The following is a 21,576-nucleotide window of genomic DNA, read 5'->3' as shown; positions in this document are numbered from 1 at the left end:
TGTTAAACTTGCTTAAGCCTGACACATAAGACAGAATTTATTAAACTTTTTTTTTTTTTTTTTGCTGGGATAGCAGGTACAGTACAATCAGAATGCCCCCTAAAGCTGCTAAAATGAGCTGCTGAGTCTCATGTTCATGCAGTGAATACATTCTAGATGGGCAATTTCCAAACAGTTGTGGAAGTGCAGCATGCTTTCATTTACAACACACAGTAACTCAGCATGATTTTAATAAGAGTCTTTCAGACAATTCCCCCTGGCCCTCCTGCCTTTCATCTGAATCATCTTATCAAATGCTTACACAACCAAAAACTTGTATCTGATGATGACAATGCATTCACATGTGACTATGGGGAATGCCTGGAGGTACATTAATGTAGCCTGCCTCTCTGGGACACATTAGGAAAAAGAGAGTGCCCTCAAGCCAGAAGCCTGACCCACACACAGTTGGCACAGTTTAGCCACCATCTAAAATACTGTTTTCTCAAAAAAAAAAAAAAAAGTCCCCAAACTAACTGTCATGAACTACCTACTTATTACCTACCTCTGTGATCAGCACTAAGTTTATTTTTCACTTGTTCCAAGGCAATGTCTCCTAAAGAACCTTCTCTAGCACCTCCCTCTTGAAGAGAAGGATGAGAGCAAATGAAGAGCACACTAACCAATGGCCAGAAACAAAGTAATTACCTTACAATCACACAGATTAGCAAGCACCCTTTAAGATCCATGCAGCTTGTTTACATATGCCCACTTACCCACACTTCCAGAAGCTTTTCTTGACTGAAAAGTTAGGGTTTGGTTTTGAGGAAGAAATTAAAGAAGAAATACTGATAAGCTTGAAGTCCTTACTCTCCTAATGTAATACTTCAGCAGAATTCCTCCACATTTCTATTCCTACCATAAAAGACAGCATCCTTCCTTTGGCATGTCATACCTGAACCACTTGAAAGTGGGAGAATCCAGATCCCAACCTCCTTTTAGAGACTGTGAAACACAAATTCACTCAATGAACACAACACCAGTTCAGGCAACAAGGGCTGAAACTCACATATTCTATTCCATGAACTATGGAAACGAGCACATCTCAGTTAATTTCGTGTGACTGAGCATCTCTCCTTTTGTACATCTAGGTTATATCTTTCTGAACTTGGCATAACCTTTTAGCAGGGGCATTCCTTCTCTGGAGAATGTAGGCCCACCCTCACCAGAACCTCATGATCCACTTTGGAAATATTTTCCCTCTCCATCACTAAGCACAAGGGCAGACATGGTAAGCACTGACAGAGTCAAAGCAACACACCAGGACAGCAAGAATACAAAGGAAGCAAAGTATCCTATGCCTGAATAACAGCTTCAAAGATAAAAGGAGAGTGTCTAACAGAAAGCATTAGAGCTACCTCTACCTCCAGCTAATACCAGTCAATGGAATCACAGCTGAATGACTAAAACTGTCAGTAAGAGGGTTTTTTTGTTCAATATACCAAGAGAATATAAGTTTAGCCTTAGAATTTCCCAGATTCATGGAAGAATTTTTTTAACACGTTCACATAATAGAACTAATTGTGCTGGGTCCTTCAGCAGGTCTTCAGACATCTATTTTACCAAGAGCCTATACTGAATTTTAAATAATGCCCAGACAATATTCACTAATTAGATGCTTCCAAGAGCAGCATCTTGGAGATATATTCTTTGTAGAATCAACAGGACTCATTTCTAACAACTGGCCTTCAATTCCTTAATGTGAGATGCTGTAAGAACATCAAACTGTCAGATACTTGGGGAAGAGGCAGCCATATTCTACGCAGAAACTTTTTTTTTTGCTGAATATTCTCCTTCCAGAAGAAAACTTATGTTTTTAACATTTTAAATACAAAGAGCTGATCTTGTTGCACTAGACACTTTGCCTGAAGACATTATTTTCTTTTTAACCTGATGAATAACTGTATAAAACAAAGTTTCAGAAAGTACAAAGCAAACGGAAGCCTGAGTGAGAGGTTTTAGATCTCTGACATTGAACAAGCCAAAAGGAGCTACCTTTTGTGAAAGGCAGAAAATAAGGGAACAGTTAGGATTAGATACTGGGAGCAAATAAAAGGTAACAGGGAGCTTGAATAAGAAGTGTCTACACATAAATATTAAAATTGAACAAGGGAAGAAAAGTATCTTCATGAGACAGGATGTCAGTTTAAGACAGTCCTCCATAAGAATGCCTTCTTTACATCTTTGAAGTAGTGAAGAAACACGCATAAATACCTGAATGTAAAGTACTCAACAAGACAAAGCTTTTCCTCACTATTACAGTGAAACAGTAATCAGATTCCTGGTCACGTAATAAATTATTCTAGAATTCCAGGCAAATTCTCAGAGTCAATCCAACATGCTCAGATAAGCTAACACTGCATAACAAAGCTGAGGGGGCCACAATTCATTTTTTCAGAGAACACCAAGTTTTAATTTTAGTACAGAGGCAACTGGTCTGCTAACAAAAAGCACTACCTACCTATTTCCCTGCCTTTTTATAAATCTGGCAACTATTAACACAATTCCAACTTGAATCTTTTGATGAGGGCTACACCAGACACACATATGCTAGATGTACATAGGCCCATGTAAGTACAACCTCACACACTTAAAAATTAAGGTCAGTGAGATAGTGAACTATGCCTGTCACAGCTAGCAATCCAAATGCACATGAGCCAGAGACTACAATAATGCAGAAGGATATATTCCATTAAATTGGCAAGGTTCTAGAATCAACAGAAGTCTACTCAATTTATGGGATGTCACTAAAACCACCAAAAATGCAGCCATATATGACATATTTTTCCCCATGAATATTTAGTTCTGCCCACCCAATACAACAGTCCGTATGAGACAAAATGGAAAAGGAAAATCCAGTTTTCCTGATGATACGTAATAGTTGTGTTAATTCTGTGACAGATCATACTCCAGTCTTCTCCCCATTCCATCTTCATCTAAAAATAGGATTCTAGCTTAGTCACCCTTCAACTGCCATTCCCAAACTTGTTAGAGCCCAACAGCTGCCTTCCTACTCAGCCCTATCACATGCACTTGACATCTCTTCATTTTCAATACCTCAGTCAGGTACCCACCTCTGGTCCTCTTCAAAAAAAGATTAAAAAAGACAATACCAGAAAGCAGCATTAAACTGACATTAACCAGATAGAAAATGGGAGATAAAAACGGAAGAAAGGTGAGTATTTCCCATTTGTAAGAATGGAGGCATCTCAGAACACTGCAGAGCAGAAAGCTGTGAGCCAAGTGACAGGACATCTTGGTAACTGATACTCTTACAAAAGCCACTGAGTACATTCTCCCAGCTCAACCAGTACATAAGGAATGGAACTCCTCTCTCTCAACCCATTCATATGGCCAAGCACTTTCAGCAGCATTTTATCTAGCTCAACAAACTAATGTTTTTTGAAGACAAAGACAGAAGCTATGCATGGGTATCAGTTTTCTTATTTATTCTATAAATTGAAGTATTCAAAAAAAGCCTTCACCAATGGCTACATAATCAGTAGGTTACAGAGGCAGCTGCACGGTCTGGTAAAATATAATAAGCCATAGACATTGCTATAGCAGAAAATTCTAACAGGCAGCAGTTTCTAACACCAGTTTGTAATTCCATAAAATGCAATTACACCACAGGCATTAATGGTTTTAATTGAACCAATTATGCCCTAAGAGGTAAAAGACTAAAAATACATACTAAATTATACCAAGTCTTTAGTCTAAATAACACTTGAGACTTAACAAAATACTTGTGGGCAAACAAATCACAGATGGTCAAACAATGTAGTACAGCAATACCCTACACAAACACTATCACTTCGGGATTTGTTTTTTGTTTGCTTTTTTTAAGCAAATTCTTATTTAGAGATCAGAATAATGTATATTTTGGTGAAGGCTGAGCAGTTCACTGTACAGACACTGATTTCCCTTCATCCCAAAGAAGATACTCGTTCCTTGACTCAGGATCAGATTCACGCATTCATCAAAAGGAAAAAAAAACAAAACTACAGATTCCTATTTTCCCCATGAACACCATTTGCAACATGCTCAGGAATGACAAAGTATTGAAAAGGGAATGTGTCTTTCTTCCTCCTGGTCACTCATTTAACTATGTCAGTCCATCCTCCATGCTCAGGGCATTACTAGGTCCCACCATCACATTTTAGGCATTACTTCTCTAGAGAAACCCTTTGTTCCTATCAAAGCACTCATTCAGCATTTCTTGAGGCTGAAAGAAAGAGAGGGAAAACAGTCAGTTTTCTCAAACACAAAGTTACATTTTGCAGGAGGTAAAGGACACAAACTATTCCTTGATAGCAAGAGGAACATTTTCAGAACTTGAGGCAATATCACAATTCATTTCATCATGGATCTAGCAATTCTCAAGGTGAATCAGGATAATCATATTACACTGCAGAATCCAGTCTGATGTGACTAAAGCCTGTGTGTCCTTCAGCAAACCACTCCCTCCAAAAGCAACAAAAAAGAATGCACAAAGATCTCAGTATTAGCTACACTGCTGTGCATACCTGGTCACCATCCTGTGGGTGAAGGAGCACAGTACAGGGCAGGAGAGGCAGGTGTGACCCCCAGCAAGAGAGGTCTGCATTGCTCAAGGCATAAATGAGCAGGAACACACTACAGCCTCTCCAGAAGACAGCTTTTTGTTTTCTGGCCTGCCTACCTATGGCACACAGGCAGGGCCTGAGAGATGGGTTTCCTCAGAACAGATGTGCAAAAGCTAACTTGAGGAGGCATGGGCTGCTCATATCCACTCAGTTTTTAGCTATCTACACATCCAGATAGCTGAGAGTACCTAAAGAAAATAATGAGCTAGGCTGCACTCCAAGGGAAACAGGGAAAGCAGACCAGAAGCAACAAGGCTGCATCAAGTTACAGTATTAAAAAAGAAATTTCCACAGTTTGAGTAGCCAAACACAGGGAGAGGTTGCCCAAAGAGGCTGAGGAAACACATGCTCAGAGACCCAACTCAACAAGGTCCTGAGCAGCCAATCCAACAGCAGAAATAGCTGGTCCCTTGAGTGTGAGAATAACCAAGACACCTGTGCAGCCACAGCTACAAAGGTCTCTACTAAGGATCACCTGGCCATGCTAATACCCTGCCACAGATAAGGGAGCCCGACAGACTGAAGCCCAAAGGGCAACTCAGCCACTTGCTGATGTCACTGCCAAGATTAAACCCCATGTCTTTTATTTCTCATCACTTCTACAAAAGAACTTGTACTGAGCAAGATAAAGGGAGGACTGTTTCACATCTTACTGCATAAGGATGTCCACCAACAAATGTTTAAAAGCTTTGTTTCTCAAGCATCCTTAATCCTCTGTCAAAAGCCCCAATTTCTATTTCTTTAGACAATACACAGTATGATAACTATAAGCTATAAAATTTCCATGAATCCATTATGCTTTGGTTTAATATTAAAGTAAGGTCAATATCATTGCAAACTCTAAGAAGAGATTCAGACTACTACAGGAAATGTATCCACGTATATTGTATTTGATAAAGTCTTTTTCACTTCTATTTTTTCCCAAAGCTTCCTAATCCAAGTAAGTAAAATACTTCTAGGGCTGCAGGGTGCCAGGCATCAAGTCTGCCTCCCATTCCCTTCATCAGGAAAAACTCAACCATCTGAACTGATAGACTGCGTGTACTTTTTCTGCCTAAAATATTCAAGTGTAAAAATAAAAATGTCACTGGGCAGGGGGATCCAGAGCAAAGTTAGAGAAAGTCAGTCAACAGTAAGAGAAGGAATAATAAACAGATTGTCACTGGCTCAGCAGTTGAGTGGCATCATTTCTACCCAGTTTTCCTACTCTGCAAAACTAAATTAATTGCTAATTTAGTCCTTCTGTCCAACCTATGATGAGCCTATTGCAAGCAGCTGACAAACAATCAACTCTTAACACACAGGTTTGCTTAACAGCACATATTCCTGGCAGCTTCATCACAGCCTTTTCCTGCACCACTAAGGTGTGGAAACCAGATCCACTGGGTTATTCAATGAGTCCCAGTCCCATGAGACCAGTCATGGGTCATACAGCCACCAGTTAAATGCATCAGAATCCTTAGCCTGGAACAAAGATCACATAGTTCCACACTGCTAAGGATTTCTGACACAGTGCACAAAGTTGCAGCAAAGGAACTGGACATGAAGTAAGCAAATCCCATATACTGGAGGCCCTAAAGATTCTTCACACAAACAGCAATTAGGCTGCAAAACTCCTTTCTCCTAGGTACTCTTGACAAAACACACCCAAAGCCATTAAATACAGACTGAATCACAATTCATAGAAACCACAATGAGTACTGCATGCACACACTAACTGGCATTTCCCTGTGCTTACAACTTTCCCTCCCTGGCACTCTCCACCTTCCACAGGATCTGCTGCTTCTTTGGGCTTAGAATAAATCATCCAGTTTATCACAGATTGCCACAAAAGTTTTCCTTTATTGTTTTAAATTAATTAACAGGATACATGCTTCCACAGTAATTCTATAGAAAGAAAGGGACGAGAAAGGGACCGAGAAAGGGACCGAGAAAGGAGGTTCAGGAGCCAGAAAGTGACAAGACAGGAACAGGACCATTTGAAGCTCTCTGCTCCAGATGCACAAAACCTGAGAAGGACAGAAAAGTTTTGCAAACTCAATGTACTCAGTACAGTCATACTATCCTCAGAAATACAAACAGCACTATCCACAATATGACTGTTTTGATGGCAGGCACATTCGGGGAGCCCAAATGTTTCAATGAATACTTTTATTAAGAGCAAGATCTGCCCATTTATTAATTCCTACACCCTGGCTCCCTACTGTAAAAATTAGATGTTTTAAAGCACTACATTTATGGCCAGGAGCTTGTCAGGAACCACTGTACGAAACTCTCAGTTGTTCTGTCATTAAGAGATTAGTTTGAGAAAATGCTCTGCAAATCAGACTAATAGTTTACTCAATCCTTAATCCTATTTTACAAGATCCAGACTTACGACTATTCAATACCAGAACGCAACAGGACACCTGGTAATGTTAACCATGTAGACTATAGGAACAGAGAAGGAAAAAAAAAAAAAAAGCCAAAGACTGAAAAATAAAAAAATATATCCCTCACACACAGAGACTTTTCCAGACTTCTGGGACACACAGCATTAACAATTATTTTGATTGCCAGAGGACCACTAGTGAAACACAACATAAACGTGCAACATAAAAGCTTCCAATGACTGTGTTCAATCGGCGGGTGAGGTTTCAGCAGCTTTTCCAGGCCAGCAGCCTGGCTCTGCAGGATGCAGGCCTCCTCCTAGCCAGCCTGCTACTAGCAAACTCTCACCCAGGCCCTGGACAGAGGGTTGGTGTCACAGTTCCCAGCGAGAGGCACAAAAAAAGGGATGCTCAGACCAGCAACCTGGCACCAACCTAATGCACACTCTGCTACTTCATGCATTGCAGGTCTGCCGAACAGCTGAGCTGGCGGTTCAGGGACACCTCAAAACACGCGCCTGCAGGAAAATTCTCTGGAAAGACGAGATTCAGGAGTAGTTTATTTACAGATTATTGCAGCTAAACTCTTTTGTTAATGATAGCAGCTCAGTGCATCACCCTCACATCCTGACTGCATCCAGCTCTGGGATCCCCAACAGAGGAGGGACACTGACCTTTTGGAATGAGTCCAGAGGAGGCCACCAAGCTGATAAAGCATTTCTCCCATGAGAAAAGGCTGAGAGAACTGGGATTGTGCAGCCAGTGAAAGAAAAGGCTTAGGGGTGACCTAATGGCACCCTTACAGTACCTGAAGGGAGCTTACAGGAAAGATGGGGCTGAGCTATTTACATGCAGTGACAGATCAAGGGGAGACAGGTTCATGCTAGGAATAGGTTCAGATTAGCTATTAGGAAAAACACCTTTATTGTAAGGGTGGTGGGGCACTGGAACAGGTTAACCAGTGAAGTTGTGGTTGTCCCATCCCTAGAAGAATTCAAACCCAAGCTGGATTCAGCTCTAAGCAACCTGAACAAGTGATGGGTGTCCCTGCCCACGTCAGGACAATTGCAACCAGATGAAATTCAAGATCCCTTCCGTGATTCTCACAAGCTGTCCCCGGTTGCGCCCCACGGGCCCGGCTGGCCCGGGCACCGCCTCCCCCCCATCCCCGCCGCTCTCGGGAGGGCCCGCGGGCGCAGCGCCGGCGCCCGGGGAGTGCCGGGTGCGGACGGACGGCCCGGCCCCGCCAGGCCGGCGGGGATGTCCGCGGGCGAGGCCTCCCTGCAGCGCCCCAGCCCCGGGAGGCCTCGCCGAGCCCCGGCCACGGCTCCGCCCGCAGCGGCGGCGCCTCCGCCGGAAGGGAAGCGGAGCCGCCCCGGCCGAGGGGAGGGGAGAGCGGCGCGGGGGAGGGGACACCGCCCGGCCCGGCGCCCCCGGAGGCGGCCGCTCCGCGCTCCCGTACCTGCGCTGGAAGTCGGTCCGGAAGGGCTCCAGGTAAGGGTCCCGCTCCAGCAGCTGCTTCAGCCTCGGCGGCTCCGTGCTGGCGGCGGCCATGTCGCCGCCGCGGGCTCGGCGTGATCCGCGGCGCCGCTAAATACAGCCGGTGAGGGGGCCGGGCGGGCGGCCGGGAGCCCCTGCCTCTCCCCGCCCACCGCCCGGGGCCGCCTCCGCCGGCCCTCCCCGCCCGCGGTGCGGCGGGGCCGGGGCTCCGCGGCTGCGGGAGGGAAACCGCGGCTCCCCGGCCCGGCCCGGCCCGGCCCGGCCCGGCCCGGCCTCCTCTCCTGCTCGGTCCCACAGCCCCGGCTCGCTGCCCGCGGCACGGGAAGGGGCCGCGGAAAAGCGCCGGTGTCCGAACGGGATGGGGTGACAGCAGAGGAAATAAAAAAACTTGCGACCAAAAAAAAAAAAAAAAAAAAAAAAAAAAAGGCGTTTGCGGGAGCCGAGCCGCCCGGCAGGAGGGGGATGTCTGCCTGCTGTGGCTCGGCAGTGCCCCAATTTGTTTTCTTAGGGGCTCTTTGATGTCTTTTTCAGCGTGTCAGATGCCCGGGTGAACTCTGTATTCCCACGCACATAAAGCCCACTGCGTACCCCAGCCAACAGCAACACCCCCCCAAAGCAGATTTGGCATCATCATGAGTGCTGGAATAAATTTCTCGACTGTTTGATAGGGTGCTGACGTGCTCACAGACAGCTCAGCAGAACAAGACTCTGGGGACATCCCTGAGTTCTCATAAACTCCGTGTCTGCACAGCAAAATGCTGCTTTGTCAGACACATAAATTCCAAACGTGCTAAGGTTAGTCCAGCTGATCCTGGTGCAGCTCGAAATGCTGAATAGCACAGGTAGATTGCTGTGGAAGTTTTTGACCTAACAGCCACATGTCTTGTTTTTGGATAGGTCACCAAATATCCAGGGCAACTAATCACCAGCCTGACCGTGCCTCTAGGCCAGCATTGAGCACTTTTATTTAAGGTCCAGCAATTTTGCTTTGTTTTGATAGCTAGTGAGAAAGTTTATTTAGAGGCCTCTTTTGAATGCTTTTCAGCTTCTAGACATCTTAACTCGTTCCCACAACTATCTCCAAAATTGTTGTCTTCAGTTTGACACTCACCCCCCTATCTTGGCTTCCTCTGAATTGAAGTGCTGTTTCTCTTGTCTGCCAGATGACTAACAGCACCGTGTCTGATGAACACTAACAGTTCATTTATTACTTCTCCGAAAACTAGCTACAGTGAAAGTTTCCATAATGATTTGTTTCATCAACAGTGCATGCACACTTAACAACACTGTATTTCCTTCCCTGTAGCAGTTTCTAACTACACAGGCAAAAGTCCAACTACCTTTGTTCTTTTTCTCCTGATGGAGTGCAACAAATATTCTGTCCTAAGACTGTGGAGCAACAGTCATACTATTTAGCTAGATCAGTTGCCCTAACAGGAGGTCCAAAGAGTTTTGGTTTGATTATTGCATCTATTCTGTAGCAGAACTACTTGTCATATCCTGCCCTGATAGATCAAAATTTATTTTTTTTTTCACAGTGGCCACAATTTCTTCAATCACTGAAGACTGAAAAACTGTTTCTAAAATTACCCAGGCTTCTCAAAACTTTCTATGTGCAAGTGATTTCAGTGCCTGTGCTAAAACAATGTTTAACAACTCTTTACCATCTTATTTTTGCTTCTTTCCTCATACTGTGTGCATCGCACTCTCCTGCAAATTCTCCTCACTCTCACACTTAAATATCTTGGATATTTAGAAGAAGAGAAGTTCCAGCTTATTATCAAGAGCCATGAAATTGGGTTTTTTACAATAGCTGCATGTTACATGTGCTGCTGCTTTGGGGTTTCCAGGTGTTCCAGGTACTGGAGAGGGCACCTGCTGGTTGAAGTGGAGGTGGGAGAGCAATTCCTGCAGCCTCTGAATGCACGAGCACTGGAAACAGCTTCAGTCTTAGCACAGGTTCTTTGGTTTTATTCATTGTCAGGAAGGCCAAGCAAGTTCCCAAGGCCAAGCATTGTTATTAGCTTTTCAGCATACACACAAGAGAGACATCTATAAATGAGCATTAGCAATTTGTGTCGGAAAGTAGCTGTGACTTGCACCTCCCTAGAGACAAGGGACCCCTTTGTAATGTTGATTTTAAGTAGAAATGACACAGCATCCAGTGTCATATACAAGCAACCTTGAACTTCAGGAAGTTAAATTCTGCAGCTAGCCCCTGTCCTTATAACAGAAAAAGCCCCAGTGATCTATTTAACACTCTGTGAACCAGAATACAAATAAGCATACCATTTGTATCTACTCATGTTTCATTTTACAACTTGGGCACGATTTTATCTGCCTGCTTTGTCACAAGTAACTGCAAGATCCTAAGGCATATGTTATTTTGATCACTGATTACACCATGATCCTAGTGGTCCCACCATGAGCCGAGGCTGGCTCTCGGGACAGTGCCATTTAATCCTCTACCTGGAGGCAAAACCGACAGTTCAGACAATGAATATTGTCCCAACAGCTGAATGTGTCTTTGTGCATTTGTCAGGGATGGATACAAAGCTGCCAGCTGCTGCTGCCAGTAGAAACAGAAAGAGGAGGACTGTTGGGAATAACTGCTCTTTTATGGGGACAGCAGTGGATCATATAATAATGGTGTCTAAGGCATGTGTCTGGCACCGTTACCAGTGAGGCTGGAGTCTATCAATTACTCCAAAGTAGTCTTTCAAAGGATGTTCATGCTTAAGTTATGTATCCTTTAAAATTTTGCAGAGTGGTTCTTGAGAAGTAACTGTATAGTTAAATTTATAAAATCAATTTAGATGTCTTTTTAATATACAAAGTTCAAAGATAAACCTAAATTTTGAAGAGAAAAATGTCTACCCCTGTCATGCAGCACCTCCATTTTGATTCAGTAATATATTGCACTTGCAAAATATGACAGAGATGATAAACCATAGGAAGTAAGTCAGGAAAAAGATCTTCCTTCAATTGGACACTGGTTCAGATTCTCCCTCATCAATAGTTTCTTTTGATATTTCAGCCAAAATGGATCTGTGAGGTCTCTGACCTCTGACTGGCTCTTAGAGAGCAAATTCCTGAGCTCCAGGTTCTGCTAAACCAAGTGGCTTAGAGCAGTCCTGGGCCCTGGTCCTGGCCTGGCTCTGTAAGATGCTTGTCTAAGTTGTCTTTGGGGTACAGGCTTCTGCTCTGCAGCTAATGTAGAGATTGACCCAATCCCACAGTTTAACCTGTGTGAGATGGCAGGTACCAAAGGCAGCAGGATATTTTTTAACTCTGTGTTGAGAACATTGAAGAGTTTCTGATCTCTCAAAGTGACAAGTCACAAGGCTTGTCCTTTGTATCGTTCAGTTCAATACTTAAAGGCTATATCAAGACTTGTTATCCCTTTAGTCTGGGCAGAACTCCTCCCAGCTCCTTTTCCTGAAAGTCTTTTTACATCTAGGTATGGTTGGTCCACTGTGTTTGCTTGCCTGTTGGGAGATGTATTTTTTATTGGCATTGCACCTACCCTTGACTTAGAGATGAAAGATAGTCCATGAGCAAGAGCTGCCAGCCTTGCAGTGACTTGTGCCTATGTTGGATCTCATAATGCCAACTATCAAGAAAAGGTGTTCCTGTGGACAGAGACAGCTGTTCAAAAAGATTTGTGCTTCAGTATTCCAGAAGAATGGATTCTTGAAGACTCCCCTATCCTTTAAGGACATTTCAGACATCTGAGCATGTTACGGGTACCAACCCATTGCAACCTCCCACTTTTGGACCAGTTTCTTCACATTCAGTTCCTAACGCAAAGTAGAGTTCAAAGTGTAAAGGAAAATTAGCTTATTTTGCCACAACAGCCACCCAAGCCTCCCCATGTTATTTGTTCAAGGATCCATAAGAAATAAACTGCACAGTTGTCATCCAGATCCAAAGCAAATGCCCCCCTTAAAAAATAATTATCCATTATCTCGATGGGGTTCCCAGAGAGGTCAAAGATTGGGCATGGAGCTGTAGCTCACTGCAGGGTGGCTGTCGTTGGTGACCTTTAAAGGTCCCTTCCAACATAAGATACTCCATGATCCCATGAGACTTATCCCTATCTTTGGATTCACCAAGGTGAGACACATAGGAGAAAGGAAATGGTCAGTGTTGCACAGCTGCTGCCAAACATCACATCACTGTTCCATAATTAAAACTGTACTACATAAAGGATTCAACTGTTTGATTACATGTGAAGAACAAAGCACCCATCCTTGAAAATTGCAGCAAACAAGCAAATTGCAACAAGTATCTGTTGGTATGTCTATTAGTTTAGAGGTTTCAGAATTTTAAGTTTGGGGTTTATTAGAAATGTAGGGTATTGATACTGTCTTTTAAGGTATCATCTTTGCCGTGTCATGGTTTCAGGAGCTTTACATAACAACACATCTTCAAAGATCAAAACAAATACAGAATCTGAAACACTAAAAAGCCAGTTTCAGGGTTGTAAGTTTCCAGTAAGCAGAGTTGATGGAAATGCCGTTTTCACTTGCCATTCAGAGCAAAATAAAAACACGTTCCAACAACCTGAAAGTCCTAAATAATGACTGCTTGTTGTTTTCACAATATTGCAGTGTGATTATACTTTGGTGTCCTTATTTTGTATAATAAATTATAAAAAATGTAAATATCTTACAAAGTTGTTTACATTAATCAAGGCACTTCAAAGTGTGATACCAATTTTAAAACATCCAGATGAAGAACAATATTTGTTGTGAAAATGTCTATCAGTCTTACTAAAAAAATCAACTAAGAATTTGTAAAACAATTCACAGATGCAAAACACAAATAAAACCTTCAGGAATTTTATAATTTTTTTGGGTGTTGCAGATACTCTGTCTGTTGTATGCCTTCTATATTTCTCAAAAGAAATTACTGCCAGTAGTAACAACTTTCTACAACTTACTGCAATTTCCTGTTGTTTGCATATGTGTTTATGCATTGGAGGAAGAACAAAAAATATTCTGGACTCACTTCTTTAATGCCATATCACAATACTTTTGAGCTGTCACCTCTGTTTTACTGATGTGTGTTTATCTCTAACACTTAGAAAATAAGTAGCTTGAGCTCCCTGGGATAGTTGCCCCTGAGGAACATTCTTGCTATTATTGCAGCAGCTCCTGTAACAATATATTACTATTAAAGAAGCAACTTATTAACACTTGCCAAATATTGTATTCCTTTTATCCAATACACTCAGAACTGAGAATGAAACCCCACAGCATCGGCAGCAATTTTGCTTTCTTGCTGTTCATTGTCAGGTCTTTCCTAAAACCCTTGAGGAATGATCTTACCTTGGGTGTTTCTTGGCTGCATAGTCCTGAAACACTACAGGCATTGAGGCTGCCTGGCCTTTTACTCTTTTACTCAGAAAAGAAAGTGAGGTTGCCAGATAATCGTTCAGAGGGTAACACATCTAATCCTTCGGGAGGTCAAGTGAGGTGAGAAGAAAGGAGATGCATCCTGCTAATGCTCTGACAGCTCTGTCAATATAAATTCATTAGTATGTATGGAAGTATTTTAGATTTCAAAAAGCAGAATAGTACCTCAGTTGTATTCATGAACTCAAGTCTCTCCTGAGTTTACCGCAGGAAAAGCAGATGGATCTGGTGCAAAGTGTGTGTGAAATGCAGAATTTTTGGTTGGAAGTCCAAAATGCTTTCCACAGACAGCCTTTTAGATCTTGTCAGTATTAGTTCTGGTCTACTTTTTAATGGCAGTTGGTGGCATTTGACCCAATTAATTCTCAGATATGACCCACAGTGTGTTGAGTGAACAGAAAGATAGGGCAGGGACCAGATCCTTAATGCTACATTGAAAATTTTTCTGTAGTTAGAAGAAAACACCAAATATGGAACTAAGAACTTGTTGTCAGTCCAATTAATATTTTAAAACTATCATTTTTCAAAATATTGGAGAAATTTGGAAAAAACCAAACCCCAACAGCCTCATTAATAATGCATCTCTCTCTCTCTCTCTCTCTCTCTCTCTATATATATATATATATATATATCCAATGCATACTTGTTATGCAGAAAATTCTTTAGCACACAAAAGAATCTGAGAGTATAACTATGTATTCTTTGTCTTAGAATATCTCCAGTACTGAAGGTTCAGCCTTCACAGTCCCAGTGATTCAGAGCTACACTTAAAGGTGTGTAACCTGTTGCCATAGTTGATTGTACTGTATGCAATACAATTTTCTATAGGAAATTTTGTATGCCTTGGTGATTCACCTTTTCTTCTTAAAACAAAGACTCTACATTTCAAAACTCTACATTTCTATAAATATAGAAATCTTCATCCAAGACAAATATATATAATTTTTTTTGAGAACATCAATATTCATGGATTAGGAAGAACCAATCTGTCTTCACATAGTTTTTGTTCTTGCTTAGAGATAAATCCTTTAGGTTGGATCCTTTTTATCTTATTAGAAAGGTTTATATCATGCTCATTTGTAAAATCAGCCATGGCATTTCAGTTAAAAGAAAAGTGGTATGACTTTCACTTTTCCTATATGTATGCAGCTTAACAAAATTATACAGTAAAGAAAACTTAAGTGATACACAGCTTCCAGAATGAGTACATTTGGAAGGGTTTGCTTAAACTGTGTTATGTGTGAGAAATGAAAGGGGCAAATATAATTAATAGTTATCTTAGTTACCCAGAAACCCAGCACCTCTTTCAGGATTATTAGCTGCATTTCTGTTTCCTGAGTATTTTATGTTGAAGTATGTACTAATAAAACAACTACTTCCTTACTACTTAGTGTGAAAATTTATTTCATATTATTAGATAACTTTTTTAGATAACAGGTTTTTTGCAACAAGCAGCTAAATATTTATATTTTTATCCAAATAGCAATCTTCACTGGTAATATATTAATTACAGTCATGTATTATATGGGTAAATTTTGGTTTTCCAAGTTAATGCAATCCCAGTTCCATTAGAATGGTTGAAGTGCTGATGGCTCTCAGTCAGTTGTCCTCAGTTGCAAACACCTTTTCTTTCTGATGTCTCTGAGCCTTCTGTTTGTCTCTCAAAATTCTCTCTGAATGTTGTTTTCCATTACCTAATTCTACTCAAAAGATGGTTAACATTGGCCAATCTCATTTTAGCTTAAGCAGCCGCTGGGTGCAGATTGTACCATCAGCCCCAGCAGCAACAGGGCATCCGTCATCACAGAGCGTCACTGCTCACAACAGTTCTCATTTCTCCTGCTTGAATATGCACTTCTTTGTTTCTTTCTGCATTATATTACCTTCTCAGGCAGCATTCAGGCTCTTCCTTTTCTGCTTGTCCCATAGTTCCACTAGGAGGGCAGGCCATACTCAAGAGGAAAGGTTCACCTGGTGCCTGTAAAGGTGAGGCATAAGCAATTAGTTGCCTTTTTCTTTATGCCAGTCTTCAGTTAGTGATCAGCTCGTTCCAGGATCACTTTGCCAGTTTTCTTGTGTTGTTTCCATGTGTTTGTTCTAGGTCTCACTGTTTCCTTACTACAGTATTTCCTACTATTGCATATGTGCATGGACTGCTTTTCTGCCTCTTTTCACTTTGTCATCCCCCTTTTGCCACTTTTACCAGAGAAGAATTTATGAGAGTGAATGCTGGCAAAAAAAGAGCAGCTTATATAGCATCTGAGTCATGCACTCTGATGGACTTTTTGTTTTTTTCTCTTGCTTGCTATTATTTAGTGTCCCCTACATCACTTCTTCCCTCATATGGCTTGCCATCTCTTTCTGTACTGTTCTAGTGTGTACAGGCCCTAAAACTAAATATGTTTCTGTGTCCAGGACATCCACTACAGGACTTAAAATACACCCTGGTCATAATTCAAGGATTGCCTGTCTCTACCACATAAACTTCAAAGAGAGACTGACATCTTTTTCTGATCCTAATATGTCTCTGCTTTCTTTTGTCTTGTGATCCATCCCTAGATGATACGATCTTTCAAATTCTGTGTCTTTTGCAGGTTCCTAGGGTGTTGCACATCTGCTCACAGCTGGCAGTTGCTACTGCAGGAACATCTGGATTGCAACAATCTGCATCTCCAAGGCTTAGTCCCTGCTGAATATGCCACTCCCCCAGCCCAGCTATTTCTTCTACAAAAGGAGAGGAAGACAGGTGTTTCTAGGAGCAGAGTGGGCATGTGTAGTAAGAGGTTGATTTGGTTTTCCCCTTCCTTGATTTCCCTATCAATCTGCCTGATTTCTTCCTTTACAAGTAAAGCCATGATAAAAAGAGTCTGTAAAGAGACAGAGATCTCTAATCACACAGGGCTATGATCAGAGGCTTTTAAAGCAAGTATAAGCAGATTTGGTGCTTCCATTCAGTATCCACCTATCATCAGCTTGCTCTGACTGCCATCTGTTTTCTCCTCTTTCTCTCAGATTTTCAACAAAGTTTCCCTGTCCCTCACAAAACCCACTACTTGCCAGGGCAAGGCTTGGCTGGAGTGAGTCACAGCCAGATGATAAATTGATGTAACTACTGTTTCTCTGCCTTCCTTGGGTTGTTAGTGATCCTGAAGCACCTGGGTTGCCCAAATTTATTTTTTTAATAGTAAATGAGATAATTGCCAGAAAACAGGACTGGACACCTGCTGCATTTGTTCCCAGTCTTCTGTGATGACTGTAGGCTTCCTCCTACAAAAGTTTTTTCGGAGGCTTGGTTGTTCAGCAACCCAACTAGAAGGATTCAGTTTGTTACACTGAAAATCTTCTTTGCTACACCATATTCACACTGATAAGAATTTACTGTTAGCCCAATAAATATTCTAACAGTATAATTTATCTGATTAATGCATAAAAGCCTCACTTTTTTGATACTCTGGTCACCTTTCCAGTTGCTTCTAAGTCCTGAGCTTGGCAGTCTTCCTGATGCAGACAAGAGATGGGACTTGCTTTGTAAGTCATCAGCCCCTAGCTGATGACACAAGAACAGTAATGTTTACTTTGTGGGATTCTAATTCCTCAGCTTTGGGTAAGTTTGCTTTTATTTTTAAACCTTACAACATCTGCTTCCCTCTTACCCATTCCCAGCTAGTTTGAATATTGTGCAATATCTTTACTCCTGGGATCTCAGATTTCTGCCATCCTCTGCAATTTTATTCCTCTATCACTCAACCATTTACTTTACTAAAATCAGTAGTTCCAGCAATATGAAACTGAAATTCCTTAGTGGAGATTCCAGGAGACAGGTTAGAGACATGTTGATTTTCCAAAATCACAGTGGTTTTGCTGAAGTGCACAGTCAGCAGAGCTGTCTAAAAATGGAGGTCACTGCATTGTTAAGTTCAAATTTCTCATTGAGCTTCTCAGGAAAAGCATCTATAGATAGAAGACATCATGAATGTTTGTACTGTTCAAAGGCCTGTTTTACAGCCTGTCAGCAATTCAGTAATTTGTTAATATAGAATATAAAAAAACTTAACCCCAAAGTCTCTTCCAATTTATTCTGCTTTTGTAGTATTTACCAAATTTATGATAAAATCCAAACAGATCCTATGAAAAACCTTATATCTGTGTCTTTTGGAGCCATGAGCAAATCAGCTCATTGTGCACTAGTCCTACATTAGCCAACTGTTGATAAATATGCTGTAGAAATAAGTAAGTATTAAAATACTATGTCCTGGTAAAAAATTACAAATATTTTTATGTCTTCATTTATTCCAGTTCTTTTTTCTCAAAGAATTTGAAATGTGAATAACTGTGTTGGGATAAATGAGAACACACAGACCTGTAGTTAATATGAGTCTCTGGAACCCATCTGCCATTTGCTTTGTGCTATCACAGAAACTCATACCACCTTGTTCCAGGCAAAATTATCATTACAGATTTATATTGTTATAGGTTGTCATGTATCTTATTATAGATACAGAATAATGTATTGTTATATATTATGTACTATATAATATTGTATTTATATTTTATATATTTATATTTTATATATACTATATAATTATTCTATTTAGCTTTTGTTATAGATCTATATTTTTGCTTTAATAATGACCTTCATAAATTCAATATTTTTTTAATCAGTGATACAGTTCACTGCCTTTGGTCAGTCAGGTTGATAGTAGTGAAGTAGTAGCCATAATTATAGTCTCTATTAGGAATAGTACACTATAAAATAGGAATATTTTCAAAAGTCTTTCATGCTTTACCCTCATTAAAGCTTAGTGTCATAAACAACAGAGTCCTCTCCTGACATGTTTCTGGTTGTCATTATCTGGTTTTTTTACTGTCTATGGTTAAGGAATTAACTTGTGCAAATAAAGAGGTTTCTTCATTCATAAGATAATTGTCCACACTGTTAGAATTATTTGTTCTGTTTCTTCCTTCTGCTGTTTCAGCTGCACACAGTTAAAATACTGAATTACTCTTAAAATTAATGAATTATCTGTTGCTTCTTGACCTAAGCACTCCTGCAGCTGTGTCCTCAGCAACTCCTGTGTTGCCATCTGATTCAACACGTGCACAAGGAACACTTTCAAAGGGAGCTGAGTCATTCTCTAAATCTGGAACATCGTCCTCGGAACACAAAACCTTCCCCTGCAGGACTTAAGGGCAAGTATTAACTGTGTCATTTGGCATAAGATGTTTTAGCTTCTCTTACTTTAAATTACTAGTGTGTCCTACTGAAAAGCACACAATTTAGCTCTGTCCACCAAAATTTTCTTTGTGACATTTGTGTTGCAAAGTGCCAAATACTTACTTATGTTCTTACTTCTGTGTTCCATTTCCTTTTCTTTTAATTAATTGTCATTTCAAAATAGACTCACATCTTCACTGGACTGCTTTTAGTACGTACATGTAATTTCTGTGAACTGTGACTACTTTGCTGTCATTCAGGAACCCTTGAGTCTCAAGGAACATAACCTCCTGTACAATCAAACTGTTATTCCAGTCAGAACATTGAAAGATGCTCACTGTGAATATCAATCTGACTTAAGTCATGTGATATACCTAACATTTAAAAGGGCTGATGAATGAGGACATGTATTAGACACCCTAAAAGTGAGGAAAAATCAAGATCAACTGTTTATGTCTTATTTTCTTAGCAGTATAAAATATCATGCACATTCTTTGCATTTTTAAAATTAAGGACTTGTGTCCATCTTTTCTCTGCCCTTGTCAGAATTGTATGCTCTGATATGTTGCAACACTCTAGCACTACTACAAGTGATTAGTACTAGGATTTTTTTCATGTTTATGTCCAAGTTGCTGGGTTACTTGCAGCTCTGAATAAGATTTACACGAAGACTTGTGAAGAGCTCTGTATATGAGTTGTATTATATTGCTCAAAATAAAGCTTTTCAGCTGACTTCTTCAGTATAATTCTTTTTGTGTTTTAGGAATTTTCCTGCTGGTTCTGTTTTTGTAAATACTGCCTTTATTAAATTTGTAATATCCCAAAGAAATACTTTTTGCTTTAGGTTTATTTTCTTGATTTATGTGCTCCTCCCTCTCCCTTGTCTAGTTCGTTTTTGATTTAACACTGGTTTTTTTCCCTTTGTTTTACAGTAAGTCATGTGGCATTGACATCTCTAAGAAACTTCAAATTAACATGGAAGAAAATTAAACATCATATCAATGGGTGAAATAGGCATGATGGTTTCTCCATGATGTCATTGCCTGTTGATGAAGGCACAGCGCTATGAAATATGAGATGCAAATGTCATCAAAATACTAACCTGGTTTTGCAAGGAGCTGCACAAGGAGCCATTCCTTTTCTGCAAAAGGAAGGCTTGATTATTTATAACTGTAAAAACAAAACCAGAAAAATAAATGTTTCCCATTTTCTTCATTTCCTTTCTATTCCACAAAGTATAGATATTCCTATTAGTTTTAAAAAGGCAACCTATCACCTCTTTTCCCTGTTTTTCTTAAATCTAGAAATGTTTTGCAAATTTAAGTTAAAACAGTCAAATGTCTTGCCCTGTTCTTTTCATTTTTAGAATAAACTGAAGTGTTTCAGCTTTTGTGTCTGTCCTGCTTGTTCACATGATTTAATTTTTATATCAGGGTTCAGTTTTTCATAAACATCAAGATCTTTTTCAATACTGAGGAACTGTGTGGGTTCTGTTGTATTGCTATACTAAATTAAATTAATTTTATAACCTATTCAATATTCAGAAACATGAAAACAAGTTTTTCTCTGAGTTTAAATCAGGTACACTATGCCTTTAAGGTTAATATATTTTACATAGTGCTTTGCATATTAACTGAAGAAGGTTTGATTAGTTTCATTCTTTTCATTCTCTTAAAAAAGTCTTTTGCATTGTGTATTATCTCTGTTAGTAAAAAGTAAAAAATCTCTGATAACTTTCTATTATGTTAGAGAAGATTCAACAAAGCCTTTAATTTCTTTTGTCTTACATTGTAAACCAGGATAGTTAAGGGAAAAAAAATCTTTCAAGAACGTGTTATCTGCTTGTAAATATAATAGTGTCATTCATCATTAGAGATAACACACAGGGGTTATAGCTGTGTGAGCTATTTAAAAATCAAAAGCAGCACACTCAGAGTGTAGCCATGTTTGAAGGAGCAGTACAGAAAAGTTACCCCTCAAGAACATATCGTTCTGAAGGGCAACCAAATATAATTATTTCATGTGGTGCCACATAATTGAGATGACTTGGAATTCCCCCTCTTGTAGCACTTCTGATCTGTCTCTTAAGTTTGACAGGGTAAGGTTAAATCTCCTTCTGTCACGGGTTGGGAAGAACTTCTGGTGTTAAGAATAGCTCATTAAAGGTGGATGGAATGTCTCATGTCCATATTAATTACCATAACACTCAGTGAATGTGTCTTGGCTGGCAGAATGACATACCTTGCTGCTGTATCAATGAAAACTGAGTTTCTTGTTGGTTAAAACTAGGTCCGGTGAAATAAAAACATGGGAAATGGAGCAAGATTTTTTTTCTAAATATACATTTCTGTTCTCAACAAGTCAGCACCTATTTCTTTTTAGAGAGAATTTGAATTGAACATAGGACC

General features: G+C 40.4%; 1 protein-coding gene and 1 long non-coding RNA gene across 4 annotated transcripts in view; one reads left to right on the top strand and one right to left on the bottom strand.

The window, feature by feature from the left end:
• Positions 1-8,628, bottom strand: part of GBE1 (1,4-alpha-glucan branching enzyme 1) — a 138,194-nt gene extending 129,566 nt beyond the window's left edge. Inside the window, exon 1 of the mRNA XM_066571923.1 lies at positions 8,496-8,628. Coding sequence (XP_066428020.1) covers positions 8,496-8,587 — 92 coding nt within the window. The 5' untranslated portion in view covers positions 8,588-8,628. The remainder of the gene's footprint in view (positions 1-8,495) is intronic.
• On the top strand, positions 8,447-20,558 carry LOC136571494 (uncharacterized). Of its 3 annotated transcripts, none has more exons than XR_010785707.1 (4): positions 8,447-8,527; positions 16,548-17,557; positions 18,997-19,143; positions 20,101-20,558. It is a non-coding gene; the product is annotated as an uncharacterized lncRNA (long non-coding RNA). The 3 variants fall into 3 exon arrangements; XR_010785708.1 differs by lacking the exon at positions 8,447-8,527 and having other exon boundaries at positions 15,494-16,736; positions 17,421-17,557; XR_010785706.1 differs by lacking the exon at positions 8,447-8,527 and having other exon boundaries at positions 15,497-17,557.
• Positions 20,559-21,576: the final 1,018 nt, after the last annotated feature.

Source organism: Molothrus aeneus, chromosome 2 (assembly GCF_037042795.1).
Source record: "Molothrus aeneus isolate 106 chromosome 2, BPBGC_Maene_1.0, whole genome shotgun sequence".
NCBI classification, from domain to species: Eukaryota; Metazoa; Chordata; class Aves; order Passeriformes; family Icteridae; genus Molothrus; species Molothrus aeneus.
The sequence above is the reverse complement of the archived record's forward strand: the minus strand, read 5'-3'. Positions and strand labels throughout refer to the sequence as shown.